Source organism: Electrophorus electricus, chromosome 4, assembly GCF_041902795.1.
Source record: "Electrophorus electricus isolate QZ-2024a chromosome 4, ASM4190279v1, whole genome shotgun sequence".
NCBI lineage: Eukaryota > Metazoa > Chordata > Actinopteri > Gymnotiformes > Gymnotidae > Electrophorus > Electrophorus electricus.
This window is the reverse complement of record NC_137500.1, coordinates 30,267,501-30,280,195: the sequence shown is the minus strand read 5'-3', so window position 1 is coordinate 30,280,195 and position 12,695 is coordinate 30,267,501. Positions and strand designations below refer to the sequence as shown.

General features: G+C 42.7%; 1 protein-coding gene across 1 annotated transcript in view; it reads left to right on the top strand.

Moving 5' to 3' along the window:
• Positions 1-2,441: 2,441 nt before the first annotated feature.
• Positions 2,442-12,695, top strand: part of vwc2l (von Willebrand factor C domain containing 2 like) — a 22,038-nt gene continuing 11,784 nt past the window's right edge. Inside the window, exons 1-3 of the mRNA XM_035523669.2 lie at positions 2,442-3,003; positions 3,134-3,193; positions 4,441-4,844. Of these exons, the coding sequence (XP_035379562.1) occupies positions 2,943-3,003; positions 3,134-3,193; positions 4,441-4,844 (525 nt within the window). The 5' untranslated portion in view covers positions 2,442-2,942. The remainder of the gene's footprint in view (positions 3,004-3,133; positions 3,194-4,440; positions 4,845-12,695) is intronic.

Here is a 12,695-nt window from a genome sequence, read left to right as displayed (position 1 = left end):
AAGCATTTAACAAGACATGCACAGCCAAGCATCTGTTTCCTGGTCACGGCTGCTGCACTGTGTCTGGGAGCTTAGAAGTCTGTCACTGTGGGAAAACTCAGCAGAATCGCAACCCATCGTGCCGTGCTGACGGACGCCAGTCCACACCCTCGCATTATGACTTCCATAATGAGGAGTGCAACCTGTGCTGAGCTTCGGCCCGCCCCTGCCAGTGAACCCGTTGTGCAATGCAAGGGGGAGGAGGCCAATTAGAGTGGAACCCTCTGCGCAGCGCATGACACACTCATAAAGAGAGGGCAAGAAAAACACAGGCCAATTACACAGTGGCGATGCCGTCAAACTGAGAACCGATGTGGGTGATGCTTAAAAGATGTGACAGATGTGCCCGGAGCCTTTGTGCATACGTGGAGCATGAAACCCCAGCCTCGGCATCTGCCATAACAGTGCCCATGACTTGATAAACACATCCTCTCTGACAGAGATTTCCATGAGTAAGGCTGATTTATCATGCCTTAAAGGGATAGGCTATGCCTTATGCTGCTTTGCCATAAGGGCAACTTTCTTGCAGCAGTGCATTAGCTCAGGGTGTAATATGCAGATGCAACCACGTTCATTAGAAACACCTGCTTTGCAGGTATGTCTCTTTGGTTAGAGTCAAAAGCATTAGTTAGCTGCAAATTTATGATGGCTATCCTCCAGCTCATTATAAATGGTAAGCTGTTAGCTGGATATGTTTGTGCGATGGATCACTAAACCTCGCAGTGTATAAGTGTAAACATCCAGCAATACTGCTGCGCTAGATCAACACTCAATACCATGTCAGAGTTAGTGCTGTGCTGAGAATGATTTGTCCCCATGATGATATCTAGAAGTGGGCCAGCGGTTAGAAGTTGACTAGATTTAATGGGCTGGGGGGGGTCTTTGCTAAACAGATGGGCCCCAATTTTATACATTGCACCTATAAGATAGGGGTACCTAATAAAGCAAGCAGGGAAGGCAGGCACAATGGAAGTCCGAATGAAAGGACAGTGAAGAGCGGTGCTTCTACCTGAGGCGCACAGAGATCCCACCATACGCCCCCTACACCATGTTTATTCAATTTAGAGCCCATACTCACACAAAGTCCTGGGGAGCTGATGTCTCATCTTTCATTTTGCATGTGTCTGCTCTCTTGAAACAGGTCTAATGTGTCTTCAGGGGCAGATCGCACAGCGCTGAGGTTTCGCATTAAAGAGTGAAGCTTGTCTCTTCACCTTGCAGATGCCTTTTATTGATTTTCCCATCTGCGTGAACGGCATGGGGTTCAGGTAGGCTGTCATTATCGTTTTGGGGGATTTATGCCATAATTTCAGTTCACTGGAGAGTAAAACCCACTAGAGACACACACACAAACACACACACACACATACACAAACACACACACACAAACACACACCTGCTGATTCATACTGTCTTCACAAGCTATCCAAGATGCCCCATAACCTGCTTCTATTGCTTTGTCAATATCTGTTTGGGTGATGTCATTATTTGTTTGAATTTGTTCGATGTCATTGTTTGCTTGGATTGTTCCTGTTTCATGGATCTTTGAAAACCTATGTTCTCACAAGGTAAAAAATTGGGTAATTAAACCATACCAAAATGGTCTTTTAAATCTAACCTCATTTGAAAGCAAATATTTGAATACTGGTTGTTAGGCAAGACATGAGTCAGATACCATCACCAACTTTTCATGCAGGGATCATCTACCACTCATAGTTATATGCATTGTTGCTTCCTGTGAAAGCTCCAGTGTTTTTGTGTTTTGTATTTTATTGCATTGAATTGCATATTTTAACATTTTAAAATCACACATACACACACACACACACACACACACACACACACACACACACACACACATATATATATATATATATATATATATATATATACATACACACACACACACACACACACACACACACACACACACACACACACACACACACACACTTTTATCTCCTGTTATCCTCTGTCTCCAAACGCAGTGAAGCAGTGGCCCCTATGGGCTAGCCTCTGTAAATCAATGTCGCAAGATATTTATTTGATTTTATTTGGTATTGTATAAATACGTGAGAGATAAGTTAGTCACAGCCATTCTTACGCTATTTCTGTTTGTTTGGGTTTTTTTGGGTTTGTTTTTTTTTTCGTTGCCACCGATAGTGTTTGGCTGTACTGAAAAGGTGATTATACCCATTCAAAATGAATTTAATAGAGGGTAAATACTTAGATAAATCATGCAAAAGTAAAAAGTATACGTGTACGGTCCGCTGAATATCACAGTGCCCTGTTGCGTCGGTTGCCAATGTCGCAGTGATGAGGGGAGAGATATTAAGACTCTCCTCTGTCAGTCTACGCTGTTAGACTGCCGAGTGGACAGCGACAGTTCTGAAGCTGGCTCTGTCCGTCGTGCTTAATTTACAGACACGAAGCGGAGAGATGAAACGCTCCAGTGTTCGGATTTGATCCGCTCTTCCTTCTTCCCGCACCATAGTCCGTAACACCCTAACTTATTAGTGCCGTGTCTGACGTTGCTCTTTTCTCTCCTTTGACTGAGCACGGAAGTGTGTGCAACGCCGAACATCTTCAGTGCATTTAAACTTATTCTCGCAAAAGGGGAAACGTAATGACTTTGAATCCGCTGTCGCCTAATTTTGTAGTTTATGTGTTCGGAATCTTTACTCTCAGTTCTCAGATTGTTGGGCATGAGACCTAATGGCGTTTCTCATACACCTGCAGTATTTGGAACTTGACTGAAATTCCAGTCAACCCCGCGGATGACTAGGTAATCAGGCAACACCAGGAGGAAGTATAATTTTTTTACACCTATTTTGGATCTTTTCCGTTTTTGCACACAGCATCACGAGCGGTCACTTAACTCCGATGACCGGGAAAGGATAAGTATGTTCACGTATAATATATTTCTGGATATCTCATCGCCCAAGTCAGTTTCAAAACCCTGGGGTAGGAGCATGACCAGTAATCTTCTCTAATTTTAACATTCAACACACAGGGATTATTTTGCCTTTGGAGTACGCTTTTTTTTTTCGTCCAAGTTCTGCTGGAATTGTGATTTTTGTATTCACCGTCACAGGGGTGCTTTGGGCTCTCTCGCTTCCGATTCCAACAAAGTGGAACCCGACATTTCAACGCGGTGAGTTAAAATGCTCAGTATTCCGTGCGTTGTCTATGATTTACGAATACAGTCAATCTATATCCATACAAAAGTTATTCATGCACAAACCACGTCGCCTTCCATTCTAACTAGACGGCTGCTCGAGTAAATCTTGTATGGCTCAAAATCATTTATTGTATGTCCATGGTTGTTATAAACGTTTGTTGTTCAGTAAAACGAAGCTGAAATATTTCAGATTGTATACTACAGCGTTTGCTTGGCGTTCAGTGAACCGTCGCTGTGCGGCTTTTGCGCTTTAGGGTTCAGGGTTTTCAAGTCACTCCATGGTCGCGTGCCATTTCATGCTTAATCTCTCGAACCCTCACGAGGGGAGAAGCATTTGGATCAGATCCCACAGTAGTGCTCTCCTTAATGACTCAGAAAATATGGCCTTTCCTCGAGGCTATCGGAGTTACTGAAGTTCACAAGGCGAGGATGTCCACATAAATCCATTGCACCCTTACTTACATTGCGTTGGGGAATTAGTAACAAACTAAGGCGCAACATGTTGCGTGCGATAGTGATGAACATTCCTGGAAGACATATTAATTCTGTCGCGGATATCAGTGACTTATTTGCATTGTTTCAGTTGGTTGTTTAATTTGTATATGCAATACCTTTTGTGTTATTATCAGTCTTTTCCGAAGTACGCTATTAGCAAGCTTAAAAGCATTCTCTCTCTCTCTCTCTCTCTCTCTCTCTCTCTCTCTCTCTCTCTCTCTCTCTCTCTCTCTCTCTCTCTCTCTCTCTCTCTCTCTCTCACTCTCTCTCTCTGTCTCGATCGCCTTGCAGTCCAGGGTGAAAGGAAATGCACATCAAGAGATGCAGAGCACACCCATTTGCTATCAAACACTTTATCACTAGCTTTCTTTTATTTGTCAGCATAAACAAAACGCTTACATATATTATTAGGCTGATGCGATAGGATAAAATTTGGCAATTTAATAGACAAAGTTGCTTTACTGTGCGCTGGCATGCTCGCATTCAGCATACGGAAAAATAAAATAATCGTATACGACAGCTTACTGTCGTTTTCAGTAATAGCAGAATTAGATTATTTGACATCTGTGGTGTTAATAATTCACGCAGCCACGCGTAGCTCTGCTCGTGCCATCACTTATGAATGTGACCGTAATGGATTCGGCACTCGTCAAGTAAGATATGCTACTAGCAATGTGTTCACCTTATGGGTGTAAAAGTGTTACGCTCTGCTTCAAATGCAACAGGACTGCCGCGGCGAAGGATGGGCCCCCTCTTCCCAGCGACTTGCGTCGTACTGCTCGCCCTCAACGCCGCTGTTTCACCAGCCTCCGTCAGTCCCGAGGACTACCCCGCGGACGAGGCCGAGCGAACGGCCAGCAATGACATCATTTTTGACGACTATCGGGGCAAAGGCTGTGTGGATGACACGGGCTTCGTCTACAAACTCGGGGAACGCTTTTTCCCGGGCCACTCGAACTGCCCGTGTGTCTGCACAGAGGACGGCCCGGTGTGCGATCAACCCGAATGTCCAAAAATCCACCCGAAGTGCGCAAAGGTGGAGCACAATGGCTGTTGCCCAGAATGCAAAGAGGTCAAGAACTTTTGTGAATACAGAGGAAAGACGTACAAGATCTTGGAGGAATTCAAGGTAAAAGGAGTTTATGTTCTGATCATGGTCACCAGGAAGGGAAGCTGTAACGTGATGATATCAGAAATTAAACTAATTTCAGTGCTTTTTTTTGGTGCTAATTTCAATGATATCTGATGTGCAGTCAATGACATTCCAATGCAGGAGACATTGGAAACGTACCCTCGTTTTTAGTGCTTTACTCAGTCTACTGTTTAACCCTTCCTCCTCTTTACAGTTTGCCTAAAATCATAACATGTATGGTATATTTTAAACTAGTTAAGATAGTTCACACATGGATACTACTCCACTTGACAGACACCCTACCAATGATAACAATGCAGTATAGCAAATTTTCTGATATGAAATAAAGTGATAGAATGATATGAAAATGGTCATCAGCACTATGAAATTAGCATTATGAAATGCATAGTGTTTTGAGTAATGACATGCATAAATCTCTGGATATTAAGCAAGCAGTTGTCTGGATGCTGATAAAACCAATTTCGGTCTTTTTAATGGAAACTTATCTTAAAATGGTTCTCTAAAACTACACAAAGAGTACAGTCTATCAGATTAGGTGGAATGAACGTGACAGTTTGGGTACTGCTGCATGTGAACAAACACATAGGATAAAAAATACAGTTATCAATCAAATAGAAAACTACTTTGTGTTTGTGTGGCAAGTGTGGGTTTACTTTGAAGCCGCTGGCAGTACCAAAATTCTTACAGGAATGTGGAATGCGTTTCATGACATCATGACATCCATGATGTTTGACCCACATGCACACACTGTTTCTTCTCCTGGGAGAGTCGTCACAGTAAAACAGGAATCCGTCACCATAAAAAGGCAGTTCTATAATGCCTATGTCTACCTGACTAAGCAATCCATTTGATTCCTATGTGCATCAGTGAGAATCTTTCTAAATTTGGGTTATTTATATTGATCACTGAGAGATGACAAGCCAATCAATCATGCAAGTGGAGCAGAAAAAGACTCTGCATATCTAAAAAGATCTGTCACTCTTAAACAAATACACCAACACTCAGCATCTCTGCTCTATTAACTTTTTCTCCAACCTGCTAGTCACTGTTTAGAAGCCTGAGTTTATTTGTTAATGCCAATTTATGGACTGCCAAAACAGTACCTCGGCAGTACCTCGGAAACCCATCCTGGTAGCCGCATAACTCAGACGCCTAGTTTGCTGGTTTTAGCAAGTTAGCTCTGGCTTAAAGGTAAGTAAAGCAGACGTGGGGAAGCATTACAACGGTTGAAGGATCAGAAATGAATGCACCAGGCCCAACCAGGCTCAGGCTTACAAGAGTAATTAGGCTAGCTTGGTAAGCCAGCTATTCTGAGTTCTGAGGTGATTAGCAGACAGCACTGTGTGTCCCAGACATTCAGATTATTCAGTGAAGTTCTTTCATTCTGTCATATCATCACAAGCTGGACTGCTTGTGAAAGCGCTTCCATCTAAATTACTCATGGGATACATATCATGGCATACATGCAGAGTCATGGAAACAAGGTAAGAGTGATGCTCAAGAGAAGTATTGTGTTATTGGCTGTTGTGGATGTACCTCCCGGCCCTTTATTCGCCAGTCCTCTGCTTAATGGCCCCTTACTAGTGACATCATAGCAGTATAGCACAGGTCTCTTCTCCGGGGATGAAGGGTTGGCATCCAAACTTGAATGTATATGCTATGTAAGTGTGAAAAACTAATCATTCATTCAGCTGCTGGAAGGAACAAAGGGTAATCTGTACCATAAATGAGATCCTATTATATGAATATATATCAGTATATGTAAAACACTCATCACTATAGTAGAGTCATGGTGGCCCCATAGAGTGCCTTGAAGCCAGAAAACCAAATCCTTAACACCTCTCATGTGCAGTATTGATTCTACCTTCACCATGTAATTCTGGGTTTTGTTTGTCATGATATGATAAAATAAATTCAGTTCACTAAAGCACCGTTTAGCACGGCCAGATAGGCCTTCATCTTTTAAAGCGGCTATAATACATACTCTGACCCAGAAATGTGGCTGGAGGGATATGAGTCCTCTGATGTCAGTAGCATAAAAGTTAGTTTGTGGAAGGTTTTGTGATTTTTGTCTGTTTGTTTTTGTTGTGTTTGTTTTTGGCAATACGTCCCTGGTACTTTAGAATGGCATAAAAAAAATCACTGGTAAACACTTAGGAGCTTGAGATAATTAAAAACAGGTTACAGTGCAAGACCTAAGCGCCTCAGAAGCCAGCTCTACCTTTTAAAGCTGTTAAAGTTCTTAGTGAAGCCAACATCACCTTCTCACCTGTTTTAGAATTGTTACACCTTACCTACGTTTATGGTCAGAACCTGGTGATAACAGTGTTTTAGCCATGTCGGACTTGGCCTCTGTATATGAGGACATGGATAATTCTGTACTCTTCATATGCAAGTCTAAATACTTTAGATCAGCACACTCTTGTTGTTATTTGATTACGTTTGATATTGTTGGTAGATGTAGATGGACCACAGACACTGGGACTTCCGTGCAAGAAACAGATATGGTCTGATATGAAATCAGATTTAAAAAAAGGTCTTGCCAAAGTCTGGTCAAGGGGAAGACAGATGAGTAAATATGTGTTATGATAGCTGGTGTTGCAGTAGAGGAATGGAGGTTACACACTAGAAGATGTCCCCCTGGACAGTGACTCAGTTAATATCATGAACTGTAAATAATGTAATTAAATTTTTATTGAAGGCTAATCAGTCACTGTATATAAAATCGAATGGCAACATCATAGCAAACCTTAGCAGATAAGATGAATGTCATGATGTGCATTGCTGAGGGAGAACAGCAGAGCAAAAAGATTCTAGTGTCATATCAGATGATCGCAACATGATTATACATGAAGTTTAATTTTGTATTTAAACTCAAATTTAATTTGGCTATTAAGAATGATAACTAAAGTACACATTTTTCCCAACCTTGTTTTCTTTGGGGAACTTTTGTATTTGACTTGTACTTCAGAGAACATTCTACATGCACTGGTGAATGCCACAAGTCTTCGAAGACTGCTGTATCTATTGTAATGCCAATTTACAAATGAATTCAATCTTTTACTTGAGGACAATTATGTGCAAAAATAATTGCCGGGACATTACACAGGACTATAACCTGATGAGTGCCTTTGTGTTATGAAGCAAGCCATACACCATACACTTTACTATTGTGAGGCAGTTTAACAGCTCACAGAAATTAATATTTCATGAACTGCACTATGTGCTATGAGTGCCTGAGTACAACTGCACTGTTTTGTATGAGTGCCTGATTTTCTATTCTGTTATTTTAATAGGTTTTGTGACATGGAAATTGAAACTATATTATCTCTGTCTAGAAGGGAAAAAAAGTCATATATCTGTCTCTACAATATTAATATTTTCTGTACTACCTTTAAAAGCTGGACAGTGTCACCGAGATGTACGTTTGTCATGCGCCCTAACGTTAAACGCCAGCAGTGCAGACTATCCGTCATTATCTATGATGGATTCAGGTTGAATAATGCAGTTGAAGTAGGGAGAAGCCTGAGGGAAGATGGAAATTGAGTTTTACTATCAAGCCATTAGGGCTTGACCCAACCCAAGGTCCTCACATCCGTGCTGTGCCTCCAGCATCCAGCGAAGTGTGTGACGTATGCCAGATTACTGTTTATCAGCCTTAAATGTTACTAATTCACCAAGGCACCAGCCATTCCCAGCTTGGCTAATCAGCAACATGGCAATCACTGACAAGACAGAACTTCTGCATTCCTTCAAGCATTTTCTCTGCCATGCTAACTTATCTCCCAGCAATTTTTAGCTTTTTTTAAAAGCAGCTCTGCCTGACATCCTGTGAACAACAATAAATTGGCATATGTTTGCTTCAAAAGATGGTAGCGACTAAGGGGGAAAGGTCGCAAGGACCGCTGCTTTGTCATTTTACCACGTGCCTCTCAGTGTCTAATCAAGTCGAATAGCTGCAAATCAAGTGTGTTATCTGGGTTTGTGTTCCCTTGCAACAGTCTCAGATTAGAAAGTAAAGACCAAAGACTGATGCAGTGTGAGACGAATAAGGAGAGGACGAATCAAGTGCTCCGTTTAGCCCAACATTTAACAAGGCTTTTAGCTGTCTGAGAAGAAGGCTGCATAAGATCATTAGCATCGGAGGAAAATGGCTAAGTAAAGCACCATATTGCTAATTAGGGGCTCTGGGATCAACTCCTTAAATCTAATATTTAATACCTTTCAGGTAGAGAGTGGCTGACGTGTAACATGAAACCGATGAGCTGTGTGTTTTGATGCACAGCCATTTTTCAACTAGCTGCATTTGCTCATGTAAGCCTAACAGTCCTCTGAGTCCATCCATAGAGCCTCTCACCTGTGCTGTCATCTAGAACCTTCAGTCACGTCCTGTGCCAGACAGAAACACCTCCTATCAATCCCAACATCATTCTGCTGGTCTTATCGATTTCCCTCCAAAAAAAAGAAGTGGGATCGAATAATCTCGCAAAGGGGAGAGGGGCAATTAGCGAACGCATCCGACAAGCATACATTTCTTGCCAGGTTCTTGGGATGGCTCACGCAAGGTGTTAAAGAGGCCGAGGGTGTCATCTCACCGCTTGTGTCCAGAGAGATTTTCAGTCCGTCCCTTTGAATTACAAAGAGCACGTTGAAGTCCAGCTGTGAAGAGGAAGCAAAAGGGCATCACGGCTCCTAATGGTGGCTTTAATTAAGGGAAGGCGACAGGGTAACCTTTGGTGCAGGCCACTCTGCCATTTCCCTTGGCGTGGGCATGGCGCTCTTTGCAGAAGCGCGTGTTTACTTGGCACAGCGATGCCTCGCGGAGATGTGACTCTTGCACGTCCACCGAGGGCTCTCTTTTGAGGGAAAAAGAGGACTGCAGGCTTTTGATGTGTTGGTAATTTCTGTATATTACAGCAGCAAAGTGAAAATTCAATATAAAACTCAGAGTGCAATGCCAATGGGTCACATAGCAGTGAATGTCTTTCTAATAGTAATATGCATGCTTGGCCCAAGGGATACGTTATGCATGGGCCAAGGGCCACAGTATTACATAAAGCAGAATATACTACATCAATTTCAGTTTCAAACCAGGACAGAAGTTTGACCAGTATTCCATTTGTCCTGACATGGTAATGAGAGATTGCAGGAATGAGTGCAGTTTTGGGATCCAGGGGTTCAGGACTCATGGTGGCAGCGGTTCCTTTTCCACGGTTGTACTGTATTCTTCATGAGCCAGGCTGTTCATCCTGGGTAGGTGTTTCACCTACAGGGTTTCCCAGCAACTGAGGAGGCCAGCCACTCTTTTGCCCATCCACAAGCAAGTGGGAGTTCAGCTCCCAGGCAACTGAGCGGGAACTGGGATGTGAGCACCCAACAATCCTGTCCATGCTCCTGGGATCAGGGGAATATCAGCGAGAGAGAGGGACAGCAGAAACGAGGGGCCAGGGTTATAAAAAAGAAAAACATGGCGGTCAGAGTAGGTATGTTTTTCATAGTGCACGGATGCCTAGAAAATTACACATGCTCTTTTTTAGAGCCACAGCTAAAGACATTTGTGAGAATTCATCCTGTCCAATCTTCAAACATCTGAAGAAAACAATGCTTTGAAAATGATTCACGTAGCTATCCCTGAGCTTCTTGTTGGGGGAGTTATTGCGCTATTTTCTAGTAATCTGAGGTAGCTTTGTTTTGATGGATGATTTTTCAATCAAGGTATGTCCGCATAAACACAATCAGAACAATACAGCACCCATCATTGTCAAGGGACTGCAACTTTAGAAAAATCAATTTAGTCCTTAGAACTGACAGAATTATACCTTACTAAAGTGACAGATTAATCATTTCTAAGTGAAGTGATAGATGATTCTCTGCTTTGTCTAAATGTCAGTGTGGTCCACACAGCAACAGCATGCATAATCCTACACATAGACACCCACACTGCTCTCCCCACACTCTCCACACACACACACACACACACACACACACACCCAGCTCTCTCGCCTTCTCTTTTGCACACAAACACGCGTAGCCTTCTCACCCACACATGCTACGTGGCATGTAAGAGCAGAGTCACTAATTACTGCTCAAACACCTCCAAGACAAAAGACTATAAAAAGTATCTGAAATTAATCACTCAAAATGATGTTCCAGTCCACTAGCCTGAAGAAATATAGCTAGAGTTTTCATTTAAAACACTGATGAAAAGCAAACAAGTAGGCCAGCAAAATCTGGAGCTGTGAACTGGTTTGAGCAAGCCAAATCCCCAGCTGGATGTAAGTAAGAAAGCATAAAAGTTGGAGACTAAATGAAATTATAAATGAGTTCTTTTTATATTCTAAAGTTACATTGAGACTTTTCTCTCTTAAACCCCCCCTCGCCCTCTTCGCAGGTTGTATTTCTTGCAACGTCTGGCAACGTGTTAACTTCTCAGTAATGTTTTGCTATCTGCTGCTCTCCAGCCTTTGCCACTCTTCATAGTGTTTCGAATGACCCTGAAGTCACCCACATGCCTGAGACTACATTACCCAAAAGGCTTTACAATGAATGAGATGTGTGTGACTTCTTAGCGTGGTGATAAAGTGATCGATGCAGTTCAAGGTACCAGCCATGCATGCCATCATTTTATATCATTTTATTGCTCGGGTGGCTGCGTGCCGCCGCTTAGCATCCGCACTCACGACGTCCAGTGCCTGGGCGCCGTGTGGATGGATGCGCTCAAAGCTCCACCTCGGCATCTCAGCGTTCTGCCTCAGGAGCTGCATTAGTCCTGCAACCCCACTGACAAACTCTGACTCATCCTTTCACCTACGTAGAGTCAAACAGGGCGCATCAACCAGAGCCAAGTTCCTCAGCTGTGCTCCATCCTTTCTCCAGAAATGGAAGACAAGAGAAAAAAAAACACGTTGGTCTGTATTTGTAAATGAACCCACAACCAAATAAGCTGCATGGCAATTTGAGAGTGTGACTGCTTTTCATCACAGGCTCTGGTAGGTGTGTGGATATGTGCCTGGCACTTACCTGTCGGCTACAGGCGTGCTCCGGTTCATGGAGTTAGCGCTTGCACAGAGGGTTAGAGTGAAGCAGGATGTTGCTTATTACACCCTTCAGGAATATAGACTATTCTGCTTCATTAAGTCCTGCTTAAAGCACTTTTTGATCTAGGTAATCAAGAATTTGATGATTACCTGACAAATTGAATCGAGACGGGCCAAAATGAAAACAATAAAAGTGGGGCTGGTTGTAAGCTGCTTTTCTTGGGATTTAAACGGAGCTGGAACAATTCACTGCTCACAGACGAATAACTAGATACAGTGCCTCGAGGTGGCTTATTCACCTGTGACGGCAATTACCGATTATGATATGAAAACATCGATGACTCTACTGATCTGCTGATTACTTTTTTACATGATGACCTCATTTACATCAGCCACAAAGTGGCTTTAATGGTCAGTGGAGATTAGGTTCTGTAGAATCGCACAAGACTGTTCGGCTTCTTAAAACATCGGCTCTGGGTGAAGATCTGTGCCACACTGTTGAACTTTCATTAGTGCAAGGATGTTGAATATCAGCATCTTCTTGCAGTTTTCTACTGAACATAATTACTTACTAAATAAATCTTTAACCTACTACTGGTACTAGGCAAGTGACTGCAACCAAGTAACCATTTAGTTACGTACAGTTGCTGAAGAACAGACTGCAGAATGGGCTTCTGCCCAACACTGACTCACAGAAAGGGAAGCTATTGCTGGCAGCTGTGGGGCTTTGGAGGCAGATATGAGATATGAGATCAGTCTGGGTTTCCAAAACCCAAATCACCGAAATTTC